Source organism: Hippoglossus stenolepis, chromosome 20, assembly GCF_022539355.2.
Source record: "Hippoglossus stenolepis isolate QCI-W04-F060 chromosome 20, HSTE1.2, whole genome shotgun sequence".
In the NCBI taxonomy this organism is placed as follows: Eukaryota; Metazoa; Chordata; class Actinopteri; order Pleuronectiformes; family Pleuronectidae; genus Hippoglossus; species Hippoglossus stenolepis.
The window spans coordinates 20649992-20669168 of record NC_061502.1 but is presented as its reverse complement, the minus strand read 5'-3'; the positions used below and the strand labels follow the sequence as shown (position 1 = coordinate 20669168).

Here is a 19177-nt window from a genome sequence, read left to right as displayed (position 1 = left end):
TGTCCGAGGAGTGGGTGTTCGGCGAGGCGGCGTGTAAACTCATCCCCGTCATCCAGCTCACCTCGGTCGGCGTGTCCGTGTTCACGCTGACGGCGCTCAGTGCAGACAGGTAGGGCGCGTGCATGTGGAATAAAAACACATCAAGTATCATGATGAATATTTCAGAGTTTTCTGGAGAAGATGATAAAGTTCTTCATGATGTCTGGAGGATTGATGGTTACAGTCTGATTTGACTATTCTTATATAATCTTATCATGTTATAATGACCTGATCATAATCTGCTTATGGTTTTATAATAATCTCATGCAGCCACATTGAGTGTGTAACATCCTGCAGTGGTAGAAAGTGTCAGAAAAGACATGAGGGGGCTTGGTTAGAAATCTTCATCGCCAGCTGATCTATGAATTATATATTCTGTATGTATATAATATATGTGTATATATTGAGTATATACATATAATATATATTCTGCAAATATATAAAATATATATTTGAAGAGACTTCCTTTGCAGTATTTTTTTTCAGATTAAAAACTGAGACACGTTCAAAACGTGTGATTTAGTTGGAGCTGATTTACATTTACACAGCAAAGCTGATTCAGATCATATGTGGTGCAGTATTGATTAGTTGTTAATAAAGATTATCAGTATTGATTAGTTGTTAATATTATTAACAGTATTGATGAGTTATATGAGTTAATGTGCTGCAGGATGATCACAGGCTGAAGCAGCAGGAGAGAGATTCACAGGATTCATGTTAAAATAACACAACGGCAGAAAGTCACGTCATTTAATAAATATGTGAAAACTGAGAAAAAAGTTTAAAAAGCGTTAATTCATTCCTGAGAATATTTTAGGAAAATGACAACAATAAAAAAAACGTCAGGTCATTGAATTTGGGACACGAGTCCAAAAAAGAGACAGATGTGTTTTTCCGTTCGAGGTCGAAGTATAGAGACAGTTTTGTGAACGATGTGTAGAAATTCACTTCTTGTTGCCGTGACAGCAGAACTCATGTCTCTGAACATTAAATATTTATAACCTCTGACAAATATTAGGACGAGCCCTGAGACAAGTGTGTGTGTTCTCGTACAGTTTCCAGTATGAAAGAGGAGGACGAGTGAGTGAGAGCAGAGAGAGACGATTTATGGAATGATGACAGAATGATGACAGAAATTTCAAGTTTAAAAGTTGAATCTGAGAGGAACAGACGTGTGTCTGAGTAACGTGACAGAACAATGTCAGATGAATATTTCTTATTAAAAGGGCTGTTTGGGATTTTGAGCAACAATAATCCTATTTAAAGCTGCAGCTTCGGTGCAGCTGCTGGAGGTTGGATGACGCAGCCTGGTTTTGTGTTCTGTGTTTGCACTGTGGATGAAGGAGTTAGATGTTGCTATAGTGGTGCTGTGAATATGTTGAATCTTGGTCACGCCAGGTCAACAAGTCTTGTGCAGTTTGGACAATGAATCGTCAAATTGGTGGAACTTCCTGTTTCATAGCGATATGGGCACGGGCTGTCGAAGGAAAACTTACGATTAGCAGAACTTTTCATTGTCGTTTGTTTGCACTGATCAAATTAGAAGTTGATCAGGTTTGTTACAAGCTCATGGAAATGTGTCCGTGTCACGTTTCAGCATATGAAGACTTCAACAAAGTCACTGAGCGGCTGCTTCCCGTGAACGAGCTGAAATCAACGTGAACGTGAGGAGCATTCAGTGAATGTTCCTCACGTTCATCAAATGAAAACTGATCTGTCAGTTCATCGTCACCATGCCAGTTAAGAGACATATGATATTGTACCACAGGCTTCTCTAGGAGAAGTTTGTAAAGGTAAGATGTGTGTGAATTACCAAAACTGACCACTTCATACAAAATGGCTGACTTCCTGTTGGGTTTGGAATATGAGTCCTCAGACTTTTTTGTACGTCTGGGCCTGATACATATGCTCAACGATTTTCATGCATTTTGGTAAAACCCGCTGCAGGGGCTCCACTATAGGAGGCGCTACCGAGTCAATTGGGCACGCCGATACGCCAAAACCATTTGACGTGTCCATTTCTCGCACATCTTAATTTCCTGCAGAGTTTCAGCAAAAGTTACGCATGTTTAGGCCAAATATGCAAATCATCAGTTACTCACCATGGCAAGAATCTAACCTTTGAATCGTTAAAGTCAGTTTTCTGGTAATCTCTAAAAACTGCGTCAGGCTCACCCGCTGACACAAGCCAAACGTGCACACGCCCTCTCAGCTCTGTGCACGTGCATCTACCTCCTCGGCTGCCATCATGATTGATGTGGTTTCTCCAGATCACTGGTGTCCCTGCACCTGATTAGTATGAAACTCTGATGACGCACAGGACATATTACTTAATGAGCAATTAGCAGCCTAATCTTCCGTGAAATATTTATCCCGTTACACTTCAACACGCGTTCTTTAAATAACGCAGAGCGTCGGGTTCAGGCTTCGTCTCTGCTTCATCCAAGGTCAGAGAAAGAAGCCGAAGAGAAAGAGACGAGAGGAGGAAGGAAAATGGCAGAATTGTGTTTGGTGACGTTAAGTGGAGCTGACGGTCAGATCTCCCTCAGGGAGCCGCCTGACCAACAGGCTGCAGATATACATATATATATATATATATATACTGTGAGCTCACAGTCAAGTTCATGTACACGACTGCAGGTGTCTGATAATAAGGTTATAGATCAATATGACTTTAATACGAAGAGAACAGTCATCTTCTCCACAGGTGAAAAGTTCAATAAACCTGTGATGATGATCTCATTAGTTTATACATGTATATAAAGATGATCAGTGACTGTATATAAAGACCATCAGTGACTGTATATAAAGATGATCAGTGACTGTATATAAAGATGATCAGTGACTGTATATAAAGATGATCAGTGACTGTATATAAAGACGATCAGTGACTGTATATAAAGAGGATCAGTGACTGTATATAAAGATGATCAGTGACTGTATATAAAGATGATCAGTGACTGTATATAAAGATGATCAGTGACTGTATATAAAGACGATCAGTGACTGTATATAAAGATGATCAGTGACTGTATATAAAGATGATCAGTGATTGGACGTTCTGTTTTCAGTCTGAGACACTGATTGAAGGTCAGTGTCTCAGACCTCAGGGGACAGTTTGAGTTTCTAAAACTAAAACTCATTGAACTGATGTTCAATGTCCTTGTGCACACACCCACACATCTACACACCTACACATGTAGGTGTGTAGGTGTGTGAGGTGTGTGAGTGTGTGTGTGTGTGTGTGTGTGTGTGTGTGTGTGTGTGTGTGTGTGTGTGTAAAGGTCAGTACATGTTGTGTTATTCATGGAGCAACAGAAATCTTCAGGTTCAAATCCAGAGTTTGACCTTTTACATTTAAGATGATGAACAGAAACAGTCAAACATTTATTCAGCAGCTGGAAGGATGAATGGATGAGGGATGAAGGGATGAAGGGATGAAGGGAAGGAGGATGAATGGATGAAGGGATGAGGATGAAGGGAAGGAGGATGAACGGATGAAGGGAAGGAGGATGAATGGATGAAGGGATGAAGGGATGAAGGGAAGGAGGATGAATGGATGAAGGGAAGGAAGATGAAGGAAGGAAGATGAAGGGATGAAGGGAAGGAGGATGAAGGGATGAAGGGAAGGAGGATGAATGGATGAAGGGATGAAGGGATGAAGGGAAGGAGGATGAACGGATGAATGGAAGGAGGATGAAGGGAAGGAAGATGAAGTGATGAAGTGAAGGAGGATGAATGGATGAAGGAAGGAGGATGAATGGATGAAGGAAGGAGGATGAAGGATGAAGGATGAAGGGATGAATGGATGAATGGATGAAGTGAAGGAGGATGAATGGATGAAGTGAAGGAGGATGAATGGATGAAGGGAAGGAGGATGAATGGATGAAGGGAAGGAAGATGAATGGATGAAGGGAAGGATGAAGTGATGAAGTGAAGGAGGATGAATGGATGAGGAAGGAGGATGAATGGATGAAGGGAAGGAAGATGAATGGATGAAGGAAGGAGGATGAATGGATGAAGGGAAGGAGGATGAATGGATGAAGGAAGGATAGTGATAAGAAGGGAGGAAGGATGAATGGATGAATGGATGAGTGAAGGAGGATGAATGGATGAAGTGAAGGAGGATGAATGGATGAAGGAGGAAGATGAATGGATGAAGGAAGGAGGATGAATGGATGAATGGATGAATGGATGAAGTGAAGGAGGATGAATGGATGAAGTGAAGGAGGATGAATGGATGAAGGGAAGGAAGATGAATGGATGAAGGAAGGAGGATGAATGGATGAAGTGAAGGAGGATGAATGGATGAAGGGAAGGAGGATGAATGGATGAAGGGGTGAAACGTTGACTGGGTGATTAGAGGCTCTGCTCTGTCGTCATCTGAATCATCTTTAATGAACAGGTTGAGCGATGCGTTCACTGACTGTAGGACAAAGAGGTGTCTCATGTTCTCCTTCATCACGTCACAGTTTTCCTCTTCGTCATCAACACGTGTCATTATTGGGTTTTCTCTGAAACCGGCACCTCTCCGGGGAGGACGGCCTCGGACAGGACGAGAGGGCTTTAATGTCCTCGCTCTGCTGCGGGACATGAGGCTGCATCAGGCCTTTTCCCGCTCCGTCAGCCGGTTGTTTACCAACAGCAGCCCAGTCGTTCCTCTGAATCACCGTCACCAGCTCGTTAACGGGAAACTCATTTCCTGATCTCACAACTCGCGGCAGCAATCCGGCCTTGTGCTGGACCCTGATGGTTTCTAACGAGCCCCTAACGACACTAAAAGCCACTAACAAGCCCAGAACGGCTCTTAACTTGCCTAAAGCTCCTTGATAAGCAGAAGAGCCTGATGCACAATTAGCAGAAGGATTGGAGTGGCTACTGGAGCCCGAATCGCTTCCTGTCAAGATGATGCACACAGATACCCACAAACACCAGGCGACTGCCGCTGGGGGCCAGAGGGGGGCGGACAGGACGCCCTGTACATACGTGGAGCGTTTAGGTTTGTGTTTGATACCGGTGCTAAATCAATACTGTAAAAACAGCATGGTGTCTAACCAGAGCCAGAACCAAAGTGTTTCAAGGTGAGCTAAGTTCTGGATCTGTGTTCTCTCCACAGTCCTAAATGCTGCTCGTATGTAAAGTACCAGAGGATAATATATGCTATGATTTATTTATACAAGTAAAACATTTAAATGAATTAAATTCATCATCATTGCACCACATTACCAACACCAGCGTTACTTGGACCACAGCGTTCCTCCCTGGTTCTCGATGGATCATTGATATCTACAGTTGTGTAGACTTTTGTTATACTAAATATCTAAGGAGGCCTAAAATCGTCATTACAAACCAGGGGAGGAATCAGGGGTCAGAGGTCACATCGTCCTGGCAACAGAGGGAAGAAAAGGTTTGTGTGACGGACAATTGGCAGGAATATTAATCAGAGGATTAGAAGGAGAAACAGAGAATCCATCTTTGTTCTTCAAATCAATTTCTCTTTCAGCAGGAGATCTGAGGAGGGAGAAACATCCGCCGCCATGTTTGTTTCTTGATAGAGCGATTGTTTAATAGGATGTCTTATTGTGAAAGGCCAGGGGTGGTCAGAGGACATCAAAGATGACGAAGAGGAATGGAGGAAGATGAGGAGGAGAGATGGGAGTGAAGGAGTGAGTGCGAGGGGATTGGAGTGGAAGAGAAGTGACCGGACGTTATCGACTCTGAGGAGCGATCGATGAAGTGACTCATTGTTTTTCTTAGAAACTCAACAGTTTTCATGATTTACTGACGTCTTCGTCGTCCGGATCCTGATCCTCCTCGAACTCTCGTTTCTCTTCCTGTTGCATCAGAATAAAATAAAAAGTAGAAAACCCGTAAAGTGAGGCTAAATCTGAGTATATTGGTACTGTAACATGTTTTCCTCTGATATTTATCAGGATTAAACAATAACTACTGGACAGATTAGCAGTACAACTCCAGGATGTCACAGAATAACTTTTTATATTTTGACACATCCAGGATTATTCATCTCTTTCTTTAACATTTTGAGATAAAAACGTTTTTTAATATCATTGTTGATTTCTCAGAGATTAATTCATGGATCTTAATCAGACATATTTAGAGAACTGATATCTATGAGTTTGATGCAGTTTGAATTTCAGGGACTGTGACATTAGTTTCTCTCTGTGTTTTGTTCAGTAAGGTTGCAGTTAACCTGCTGTAATCAAACCAGTGCGGCTAGCTACATACTGTATACATGTATCTACAGTATGTAGCTAGCCTGCAGAGTTAGCTTGAATAAGGTATTTCTCTTGATCCTCTCCTCCCGTCACTGGCTCGTCCTGATGAGTGTGAATGAATGTGAAGCAGCAGGTTTCAGTTTCCATTGAATAAACTGGTGCATGAATAGAGCAGGTGTGAAACAGAGTGAGAGCAAGATGCTCCTCATCTTCTTTGTGTTGCATCGTCTGTAAGAGTTTATAAATACATGTCACAGATGAATGTGTGTGTATTCAAAGCACCGACACTCCATGTTGTTCAGTTCAGTTCAGTTTCAATAAAGAATGAATTTTACAACCGAGGCTTTGACACGGATACGAGTCGTCCATCTTTATTTTTATTCTGTATTTTGTTGACAGACTGATGGTTGAAATTATAATGTGCAGAAATACCTGGTCCTGCTCAGATTAACATGTCTGTCAGTAAGAGTCGTGCTCTGCTCTGAGGATTTATAAATGCAGCTTGATGATTATATATATAAAAATTGATTATCAACAAATTCCCATTGTTTTCCTCTGCAGCCACTTTCTCATTAACTAACAAAAAGCCCAGAACCACTAATGCTGTCGAAAGAAAACTGATGTAATTATGGAAATGATTTACATTTTCAAAGCAGAGAATCCAGAGTGTGTTAATGGGTTTGTTTCATAGCTGTTCTCCTTATTTCATTATGAACCTGTTGCAGCAGCTTGGTCTCATTTAATCTGATTATTCACAACCAGATTAAAAATCAACTGAATATCTCTGATAGTGTTTGTGCTGCAGAATAATGATTTCGAGACGTGTTTGAAGATGCTACTTGTTCCTCTCCTCTCGGAGGTGGAGTCACCGCTGCAATGCACCATGGGAGCTGGCTCCACTTCCCATTAGTGCCACTGTACCGTCTGTAAAGTCACGAGTTAGTCTTGGAATGAATGGAGCTAAATATCTAAAATAATTATTTACACCAACTTCAAGACAAAAATGCAAACATATTTTATTTCAACTTCTACAAATATAGCATTGATCATATATCAGAATTTAGTTTAAAAAATACATAAATGTCCCTTAGTTTTTCTAACGGGGACAAACATTCTGCCCATATCATGATAGCATATTCTGCTAATACCTGCAGAGCTACGTGCAACTTTAAATACCAGATCTCCCCAAACACAGGTCGCTAATCTTTTTTAAGAAATATTGTCCCAAGATGGTTTGAGTTGTTGAAAAATCAGCACAGAGGTGGAATATATTGCTGCTGGGAGACATAGTGACAGTAGATATTATTGGATGTTTGACTGTTGTTTCTCTCTGTGTCTCTGACAGGTATAAGGCGATAGTGAACCCGATGGACATCCAGAAGTCCAGTGCCGTCTTCTGGACGTGTCTGAAAGCTGTTTCTATCTGGCTGCTGTCTGTCCTTCTCGCCGTCCCGGAGGCCATTTTCTCACAGGTCGTCACCATGCAGGTGAAACAGAGACACTGAAAACACAACAGAAACAACAGCGCCCTCTACGTACGCACAGGAAGATAGCATGACACAAATGAGCTAACAGGCTCACCGTACGCACAGGAAGATAGCGTGATACAAATGAGCTAACGGGCTCACCGTACGCACAGGAAGATAGCATGATACAAATGAGCTAACGGGCTCACCGTACGCACAGGAAGATAGCATGATACAAATGAGCTAACGGGCTCACCGTACGCACAGGAAGATAGCGTGATACAAATGAGCTAACGGGCTCACCGTACGCACAGGAAGATAGCGTGATACAAATGAGCTAACGGGCTCACCGTACGCACAGGAAGATAGCGTGATACAAATGAGCTAACGGGCTCACCGTACGCACAGGAAGATAGCGTGATACAAATGAGCTAACGGGCTCACCGTACGCACAGGAAGATAGCGTGATACAAATGAGCTAACGGGCTCACCGTACGCACAGCAGGAGGTGTAAATGAATTCAGATAATTATGTCAAATAATGTAGTGATGCATTAACTTTGTAGCTATAACGGACATGAACCAAAGCTAATCGAGATTAACCAACCTCTCTTCGCCTCTCAGGGTCACCGGGATCACACCAACATCACCTTTGTGAACTGCGTTCCGTACCCGCTGTCCAATCAGCTGCATCCGAAGATCCACTCAGTGATGATCTTCTTGGTTTACTTCCTGGTCCCTCTCACCATCATCTCTGTGTATTACTACCACATCGCCCGCACGCTCGTCAAGAGCGCCCACGACATGCCGGGGGAGGTCAGCGAACACACCAAGAGACAGGTGATCGCTGGATGAATGGATGAATGAATGGATAAGCCCAGTTCTGTCTCCGTCACTGGGATGTGAACAGTTCATTACACATGGTCGCAGTTTGTTTTACTTGATTCCAGATCTTCAGAGTTTGAGCCTCAACTGTGTTACGTTGAAGACGAGGACTCGTTGTCTGCCGTCGGCTGTAATCGTTTGGCAGAAGACATCGATGATTGTCTTGATGCTGTAGAATAATGACTGAAACCTGATTTTCCTTAAAAGAAATCCGAGCAGGGTAACTTTTAGTTTTTTATGAACTGAATAAAGTGTGTGTGCAGGAACATGAAGAGATTCAGTCACTCCACAACCAAAGGAAGCGTCTCCTGGGAATCTAACCTTGAACGGTCTGAAGTTTAGTTTAAAGCAAATCGACTCGGACGAGAAGCTTTTCACACCCTCGACCTCAGACGCCTCAGTGGATGTTTCAGCCGTGAGGGAGGTATGTCGTGGACGACTGTCGCTCTGATAAGTAATCGCTTCAGACGAGTGGGATCCTCACGGACGGAGGAGAGGTCAGAGCGACGGGGGCTGAATTAAAAGAAGCGTTAGCGGCAGGTCTGATCTTAGACTGTGTAAATATAGATGTACAACTTGTCAGCTTCCAAAACTGAGGCCAAAGCATTTCGATGGCCCCCTGGTGGCTTGCTGCAGTATATGTCATAAACCCCGCCTGCTCCATGTTAGCAGATGGTATTTGCACCAAAATGAAAGAAATTAAAGTAGACGTTATATAATGCTTCTCAAAGATGGTTTCGGCCATTTTAGGTAGTTCTTACTGGAAAACATCATACCCCAAGTTCTAGATGGAAAAACCGATGAGTCACTTCTCACCAGAGACAAAGAGAAAAGTCCTCACTTCATTAAACACTCTGCTGTGTGAGACTTCTACTTCAGAGAGTTTCAGTGTCCTCAGACGGCTGCATGTCGCCCTCTGACTGATGAAACTGAAAATCAATATGGAGTCTTTACTCACTGCAGATGCTCAGAAAGATTCTCTCGTCTCGCAACAGCAGCTGTTCATAAAAACAGCTTTAAATTAATTGGCTGTTCTTTAAGTTCTTTAAGAAAAATAATTTCTCCTCAGACTTTTCTTTACGTGTTAATATAATAAAATGTCATTACTCATTACCATATTTCCGAGCGATCTGTGGTACCTGAACGTTCTGTGTGAATCTAAAATCGTCATGTTTCCATTGTGAATCCATTGTGTTGTGCTACATTAACATTCAACATCAGCACAATAACATCAGCCGCAACAGTGACACATGCAACAAAAGAGACAATTAAAATAGACAAATTTGTAGCAGCGTCAGCAGCACAAAAAAAATCAAAGTAGACGTTAAATAAATGTTTAAAGATGTTTCTGTCATTTCAGGTCGTTCTTATCTCACTGATGTTCAAGTTTCTGATCAGTTTGGTTTGAATCAGTTATTTGATAATAACACTAAAAGATAACATAAGACACTTCCCCTGGATGATAGATGGAGAATAATGACTTTCACACCAGTGCATGATGGGAGACTTCATCCTCGTCTGTGCAGCTTCTGTGTTTCATCTGTGAACCGACAGGACAACAAGTGCACAGACCAAGAGATGTTCCCTCTGCATATTTCAGCAGAACTAAAATGTGACAAGTTAATGAGTCGTCGCTTCAGACGTGGACGTGTCTCTAATGGAGGCTCCCGCAGGCTGAGGAGAAACTATCAGTGATCTGAAAACATGATGGATGCAGCTGCAGGGGTGTGTGTGTGTGTGTGTGTGTGTGTGTGTGTGTGTGTGTGTGTGTGTGTGTGTGTGTGTGTGTGTGTGTGTGTGTGTGTGTGTGTGTGTGTGTGTGCAAGCAGAAATATACATGTTACACAGATTCACATAATCCACAGGAGTTGAACTTGCCCGACCAATCAGAGCAAACACGAAGCAGCAGCTGCCGCCTGCAGCTCAGAGATGATCCCCCGCTCCGTAATCAGTTTGCTGCTGCTTCGTCGTCTTTTCGAGGCGAGAGGCTGCCGGGCGCCGTCAAACCCAACACGCGTCTCTTTTTCTCCAAGCAGAATCTAATTAGTCAAAGAAAATATAATTAACTTCTGCAGACGGAAACCAGTCGATTCAGTTTTCACCAAAACCCCTCGATTGGGGAGCATTCGTGTGATGTCACAGCGAGACGCTCCACAGCCGTTTCAGACTTATCAGACTGTGTTTTACCTTTTACTACTTTACATATTTTCTCGTTGACATAAGTCGTGGACCTGAAAGACACAACTACTCATGTGATTCTTTGGAGCGTTGCTTTTCAGGAACAGCTCTTGTGGTGTTGGGGGATGTGCCCTGATCTGTCAATCAATTATCAGACTTTATTTGTGTTGCACTTTTCATACGATGTAACACAAAGTGATTTAAAGAACAAAAACAATAAAACTGATCAGTGTCATTACATCTAGACGTAAGGAATCGTATAATGTGAACATGATTGGTCCGTGTGTCTACATTTATTAAAATATTAAACGCCTCTGAATGTGATCTGACATCCGAGAACAGGCTACATCCACACTACAGAGGTTTGTTTCAAATTCATCATCTCTGCTGCAGATGAACGACTCTTCAGTCAAACCTAAAATCAAATCTGACATTGAAACTGAGATTGAATTGAAGGGACTTGATTAGGTTTTGTTTGTTCAATGAAAAATGTTTTTCTCTTTGTCTGAATTTGATATTTCCAGCAGGAAGAGAACTTCAGCCTCGTAACGTTTCTCCCTCCCATCATTTTGTTGTGATGGAAAATAAAATAAAAATGTTTTCATCTCAAAGGGCAGAAGACAAATCAGAAAGATGACGAGTGGTTTTCTAGAACACGCCCCTGCTGCTTTTATCAGCTTCCTCATTTCCATTATCCTCTTTTATGTATAAAAACTCAACATGTAGTTATATTTCTATCTGAGTAACTTGTCTCTGGTGCCACATATCTGTGTTTGTATTTGATGAAAGATTCAGTTTGTTTTAAAGGAAGTGAAGACGCAGCAGAACCGACTCTGACAAACTGGTTCTCGCTGATTCAACAACAGATCACACACATGCAGGTGACGGGAGGGAGATAAACATCCTGTCAAGATCTGTGCTGTGGAGCAGAGTTTCTATTTCTAATCATATAGTGAGAAGGTTCCTCCTTTATGGACAAATTTAAAAAGACGAGAGTGTGTCAGCTGCTCGTCTCGTCCAGCTCTGGAAACATCACGAGGTCAGAAGGTCTGATGTGTTGGACGTCCGTGGAACACAGAGAAGCACTTTGAAACACTCTGTCCACATTTGACTGTGTGTTTGTGTGGAGAGAGCTGACCTCGGTGACACGTCTCTGATGAGCTGAGTATCTGCCTGACGAGGTCAAAGCAAGGACGACACGAGACAAGGAAATCACTTAAAGGATCATTAACGCAAACGTCATGGAAACGCTTCTCCCCCCAGTCAGGAAACATCCAAACCAATGGTGTTGTACATGTCTGAGCTGATGGCAGCAGGTGATGCAGCCGGAGGAAGATTTAAAAGTGAAAACTGTTTATTCAGGACTCGTTCACACCTGGTTGGGTTCAGAGCTTCAGACTCTTCAGTTCAGTCTGAAGCTGAACATCAGGTGTGAAAGGTTCCTCAGAGCAGAAGAGGAGTTCTGGGTCTGGATCAAACTGAACCAGGTTCTGTTGGTTTGCAGTGAAAACACTTTGTTGGAGAGTTTGGACTTTTGGACCAATCACAGGACGTAGAGACAGAATTAAACAATAGAAGAAGAAGAAGAAGAAGAAGAAGAAGAAGAAGAAGAAGAGGAAGCAGCTGCAGTCTTCACCTCCGACGATATAATGTTTAATCCACAAGGACGTTCATCTGGTGCATTTGAACTAGTGTTCATCATTTCATATTTGACTCAGAAATACACAAAAAATATAAAATCTGATCTTGAAAACGATGTTATTTTGTAGTTTTACTGTAAAAAATACAAACATGCTTAACAAAGCATTTTCAAAGATGAAAATGTAAACATAGGGTTTTATATTACTATGATTTTGAGGACAGTGAACGTGTCATAGATCCACATGTTGTAGAAATACTGAGCTTCATAATGTTTTTATGAGCCTCTGTGATTTACAGCTTTTGTCTTCACTCTGAATGTTTTCATTCATAAATCAACAACATGCTGATGATCTCTTACTGTTCCCTCCAGATGGAGACGAGGAAGCGTCTGGCCAAGATCGTGCTGGTGTTCGTGGGTCTGTTCGCTCTGTGCTGGTTCCCCAACCACGTGCTCTACATGTACCGCTCCTTCAACTACAACCAGATGGACCTGTCGCTCGTCCACCTCGTCATCACCCTGCTGGCTCGGGTCCTCAGCTTCTCCTCGTCCTGCGTCAACCCGTTCGCCCTCTACCTGCTCAGCGAGAGCTTCCGCAGGCACTTCAACAGGTCTGCAGATAACATCACTGTGACGCACACGACACAAGTCAGAACCACGTCAGAGTTTCTCACATCAGCCTGTGACTGTGTCCGATCACGATACATACAAACAAACATACATACAAACTTTATTTCAAGACTAAGATCAGACAGGAAACGTGAATAAAGTAGTAAAAGAGTATTTTTCCACTGTTTCCAAGCAAAGACGTTCTCTCAAGTCATCGGGTTTCAAACAGACGTGAGGCTGATTGGTCCAAGGTCAAAAGGTCAACAGATAAGAAGTAAAGGAAAGAAGCTTCAAAATAAAACAGGAACTCAAAGTGCAAACAACTGCGATAGAATCACTGTGGTTTTGATAGATTTGAGATATCATGTTCTGTGAGGTCACTGTGACCTTGACCTTTCACCTTTCACCTGCCAAATATACTAAAAGTCCAAACTGAAAATAAATAAATTGAACCATGACTCCGACGAAAAGCCTCAGAAATCAAAAGTCTCTACAAAGGTTCCGGATGAACAGATCGTTTTCCTCCAAAGCAACAAGTTGGTTTTCAGCTGTGAACTTCTGTTATTTTACTTTATAAAGTTCCTGCCAGACTCCTCAGGAGGGGAGGTGGTGGTGGAGCTGCAGCACAAAGCTCCGTAGTTCTTACTTTAAAGTGCTAAACTGCAGAAACAGTCAAAACTTCACAACACTCAGATCCAGGAAACAACCAGATGACAAGTGCTTCATTTCTCAGAGTGAATGGACTCTGTCGTCTCTCTGCAAAATGTAGTAATCATCTTCTAAATCTCCACAAAACATCCTGCAACTAATCATTAGTCGTGTATCTCTGCCGGATGGAAACCGTCCTCGACTCTTTTCATCCAACGCTCCGTCACAATCTGCTCCGTCGCAGCGAGGAGCCCCGGGTCGAGCTCTGTGCCTCATTTCGCTCAGATTTACGAATAAATCCCGAAACGTTGAGCTGCCGAAAAATGAGGGGAAACTGAAATGAGCCTTTGGGAAGAAATTATAATGAGGCTGCATGAAGCGATAATTTACCCGATTTATTCTTTATTATTTAACGGTTAGTTTCAGCTGAGTCCAGTTAGTCTGAGTGGATCGTCTGCACCATGGGAGCTTGTTAAACCAAAACACAAACTGTCCACACACAAACATAATAGTAAAATAGTAGAGTTCCCTGGTGAAATCTAATTTATATTCTGTTGAATATCTCCTCCTAAAACCCTATTTCTGAGGTCATAGTAATTATTAATATCATGAGCACGTTTCTAACAAAGTTACAAGAACATTGATTATTCGGTTGCACCTGATCATTGAGGACCTTTAAACTTGTGCATTCAATCTCCTCTCCTCCTTCTTCCTCAGTCAGCTGCGATGTGGTCGCGCTCAACGCCCCGAGCGCCAGGCCAGCTACCTGCATAGCACCTCCCACATCCGCCTCACGTCCATCAAGAAGAACACGCCCCCTGCCCCAGCAGCCAATGGCAATAGACAAGAAGTGGCTCTGTGAGGAGCGCGGCTGAGTCAGTGATTTACAGACGGCCCCTCATCTCCCGAGGTCCGTGAACACACTCCTGACTCCTGCAGCCGCGACACCAGGGAAATCATTTGATGCAGTGTGTATTCTGATTGGTAGAGAAGCTCCACACGCCTCGTAGCAGGTGAACGATTGTACCAGCTGCTCTCGACACGTTGGACTTCATCATCTACATCTTCAACTTGGCAAACAAACTAAAAGTGCCTCATGGAAATACAGGGTCAGAGATCGAGGGAAACACAAAACCACGAAAGAGAAATAAAACGCTTCAGTTTCCGACAGCACGGCTCTACAGATTTACTGCAGCATGTTTTATAAATGTAGATACCTTACTTGATATGTTGGGTGAAGTAATGCTGCAGGGAAGCTTCAACAAACCACAGGTCCCGGCTGAGAGTCGGGAGCTTCAGCTCCTCATCGGCATGTCGGCTCTGAAGACCTGGCTCTTTGTGCTCAGCTGCTGGAATCAGACATTTTCATTTATTTGGTGATTCTATATTGATCCACTGAGACAGAGGGTTTGAATTAGTCTTTTTGTCTGCAGCCTGATGATAAGGAGGATCAGATACAGAGCAGCGTGAGTTCGATGAACGCTCAGGACCATGAGGATTGAACTCTTTGGCTCGATGGTCTCGCTCTCACTCTCTGAACTCCTGCTAGAGTAACTGAATACATTTACTCCAACACGACCCAAAGCCTTGTAAGCCAACATGTGTCAGTGGATGGAGGGCGACCTCTTTGGTTTGTGGCTCAGTTACATGTTGAATCCACCAGGTCCCTTCGCTTGAGAGCTAACGGCACGAAACCAGTTCCCTCCCAAGCCACGGGCAAACCTTTCATTGAACCTCCGCAGCTTTGTGCCGTAAGCACTGATTTGCAAGTTCTAAACTGCTCCTCCTTCTGCACAAGTCTGCCCTCACAGTCCACAAGTGTTTGTTACGATCATTGTCATTGTGTTGAGTCGTGCCAGTATTTTCAGCACCAGTGTCACCAGTTGTGTTGATGTTCATTCACTCAGGATTGTATCTTTCCTTGTTACTGACGATGTTATTGCGTTGGTGTAAGACTGTAACATGTTTGTAGCACAACTGTAACTAAAGCCATGACAGAGTTCCTTCTCTCTGGGTCGAGAGCGCGTCACTCAGTGTGTTGACAGGTTTGTGTGACGGGCAGCCATCGACATGATTGTCACCGGGAGGAAGGAGTTGAGGCCAAAGTCGTTATGAAGCGATCTATATTCTGAATCGTATGTGGTGAATGTTCTGCATTTATTTACTCTTTCTGGTCTTAACGTCCACTCAAAGCTCTTTAAAGTCAGTTCACAAGTCATTCACACAGACGTTATTATCATAGACTGCAACCCTAACATGCAGCCTGGAGACGCTCGGGATCGAACCGTTGACGTTCTGATTAGTGGGAGACCCCCCAGCCGCCCATGAGCTCTGGGTAGAGGCCAGAAGAAAAGGATCACAGGTACACGTGAAGTTTCCTTCACCAGGTGTTCCAGTAAAGATCCAAACTGTGGGTAAAACAAAGAGAAATCATGGCACCGCTGCTAAAAGGGCTCGTTTGTACATTGAGCTTTGATTCATTCATCGGACTTCACGATCATTTACTGACTCATTCTTTTATAAGTTGAAGTGGGTGGGACGCCGATATCTCCTCACATTCCATTAGACTGACGTCATGTGTTGGGGTGAGGTGACGTCTCTTAGTTAGCGATGGCACTAGATGGCCACCACGGCTCTGACATCTGGTGGTTCGAGTCCCAACCACTGAATCCCTCTACAAACGGTTGTGGGTAGAGTCTCCTGGTTCATGCACAGACACTGTGTTGCAGCTTTGCATGACCTGACCGGTGGTGACACGCGTGTGCACAGATCGACGTGTTGTGTGTTCTCAACAACCTATTTGAATTTGAATGTTGTTTTTTGTCTTTATTTAAAATGATGTGTTTGTCAGTGCCAGGCATGCTTCGCTTTTCTATGTTTGAAAATGATGCTTGAGTTTCTGAAACTCGTGTAATAAATGTTGTGATACGATCACACAAACAGCAGCTTGATGATGCACATGTTTTTTTAAGGCAACATCGAAGGAAGTGAATCGGCCGCGTTACCACAAGTTTCCACCTTTAGCTCTGAAACAAACACACGTGGGCTCAATGCACAGTGAGTGGGCCGGTGTCAAAGTGTCTGCACCTGTCGGTGGCGTTCAGCACGATGACCACGGGGTGTGGGGGGGGTGGGTGGGAACAGCTGCTGGCTCCTCACAGCCTCTGACATTAACTGGATGAAAACCGAATGATGAAAAAAGTGTTGTTATAGATGCAGGTTCATTAAAAGAGACGCCGGAGATTCACTCAGACACATTTCACTGAACCTGTGACTCACTTCCTGGTCGCTCTGATGGTGTCAGCACCGCCCCCTGCTGCACACTCTGAGAACAACAGGTCTTCTATTTAAGAAGTTTCTCTTTCTGTTCCTCTAAAATACTCTTTTTCATCAATTTCACAAATCGATTCAGATGCTAATGAACCTGAAGCTGAGGAGGAGCAAGAGAAAGAAGAGGGAATTGAACGCAGTCTCCTACGAGTCAGAGTATCGGAGAGTTACGGATCACAAGCTCTGACTTAGCTTAAGTTTTTACCTTAGCTTTGATATTTCTGACACTGTCTCCTCCTTTGATGTCGTAATGCTTTGTACAAACGAGGCCCGTCGGAGGTTTGACGGTGTTGAAACTGAAAAATAAAAGTCTGACAAAACAGATACAAATTTAATTTAGCAAATAATGTGAAACAAATAGGAACAAAACATTTTGGATGAACTGCTGTTATTAAAAAGTAGACAGGCATGAACAGCACTTTTTCATTTGATCACCTGAGCATTAAATTAGCTCAGCGGCTTTCTCCTGCATCAAGTCACAATCCATCTGAGGCAATGATGACAATAATTAGAAAACATCTCTCTTCCTTCATTTCACGTCCCTGGATTTGCTTTTTCATCCCCTCATCTTTTTCCTGCACAACAAACCTGAGCTGGATTAAAAATAAGTGGACGTTAAGTGGAAGAATTCTCAGAACCTTTGTGATCCTGTTTCTGTTCAAACGCTAAGAGGCCAAAACTCGAACAAGCGGTGTAAGTCTCAGATACACTGTTGAGCATCGGACAAGAACATTTCTCACGTTGGTGCCTTTGCCAGAAGGATTTTAACGAGTCCTTGAAGACGAATGTATTAGTTGTCGTACTGAGATAAGAATAGAAACAGGTGATCATATTACATCTCAAGGCAAATGTGTGAAGTCTGAGAATATTCTGTTGTCAAAGAGAAAGAGGTGAAACACAATGAAGGTTCGAATAATGACACACGTAGAAGACACTTCAGTGACGGGTTCAAAGGTTCGTTTTAAAGCATCATGGTGCGTTTTGTTTGCAGCGTCTCCAACAAACAAGACTATTGGCTTGTTTCTCTCCAATGATACCAAAGAAGAAGAAACAGCAGATCACCGCCTGCTCTTGATTAATAAAGAAGCTTTATCGGTCTTTCAGGAGCGTCGCAGCCTCTCAGGGCAGATTCCACAGACTCACTTTCTCCTCCTGCTCTCTTGCCCTCCGTCTCATTTATTTTCCATTAACGTCCTCCCTCTGCCTCTCGTCCATTTGTCCGTCCCTCCCTTCTTTATCCACTCACCTCTCGTCTTTGTCCTCGCTCTCTCAGAAAGTCTCTTTTCATGCACACCTCTTCCTCAGCTCTGTTTACACTGAGCATCTCGGGTCCCAACAGAAAACAAGTCATCATAATCTTGCTGATTTTCTTTTATCTGCTTGATGTTCTGCATTTATTTCCTGTGAACACAACCTGAACACAAACCTTGAGCTGTATGAAAGGACGCGTTTGAGGAAGGGACAGTCTGGTTGTGCTGATCCGTCTTTAAGTGCAGCATCTGAACTGAGACACAGAACTGAGACAGTACATTATAAAAACAATGTCTAAAATCTATTTCAGCCCCCTTCCACACACACACACACACACACACACACAATGTCCTGCTGCCATAAATCCATAATACATTTCCATTTAAATTCTAAATTAGCTGCATAAACTGAACACATAGAACAAGTTAAATACATTTAAAATAATCCAACCACCTTTTAAATGATGAGGGAATAAATCAGAGTGTATTGATTGATGTGGGACTTGACATTGGTCTCATTGCTGATCAGTTTAATTAGAACCATCTCCCCTCAGGAGGCCGAGTCGTTTAATAAATGAGAAGCTCGTTGAGGAGTGAAACCGGAGCCAAGATTCTGAACATATAAGATTAAGAAAGATTACTCGCCCGATCGGGGCCGAACACGGATATGGATTAATCACAGGTGGATTCAGGTAAACTCTTCTTCGCCTTACGTCACTACTCCTGTTCTGTTCGGACGACAAGGCCAAACGTAATTAACACATTAAATACTTTAATTAGCGGCGATCAAACCGTCACAAGTTCTGTTCTCCTCCAGAGGAAAGTGCACGGTAAAGAGAAATCTGGCCTTCGTGCAGAATTTGATCTTTCGCTCCTCTGGTGCAGGAGAAAAGAAGTG

General features: G+C 43.0%; 1 protein-coding gene across 1 annotated transcript in view; it reads left to right on the top strand.

Moving 5' to 3' along the window:
* Positions 1-16644, top strand: part of nmbr (neuromedin B receptor) — a 17161-nt gene extending 517 nt beyond the window's left edge. The window contains exons 1-5 of the mRNA XM_035143385.2: positions 1-109; positions 7621-7762; positions 8365-8580; positions 12815-13053; positions 14417-16644. The exon at positions 1-109 is cut by the window's left edge and continues 517 nt beyond it. Of these exons, the coding sequence (XP_034999276.1) occupies positions 1-109; positions 7621-7762; positions 8365-8580; positions 12815-13053; positions 14417-14561 (851 nt within the window). The 3' untranslated portion in view covers positions 14562-16644. The remainder of the gene's footprint in view (positions 110-7620; positions 7763-8364; positions 8581-12814; positions 13054-14416) is intronic.
* The last annotated feature ends 2533 nt before the right edge of the window (positions 16645-19177 follow it).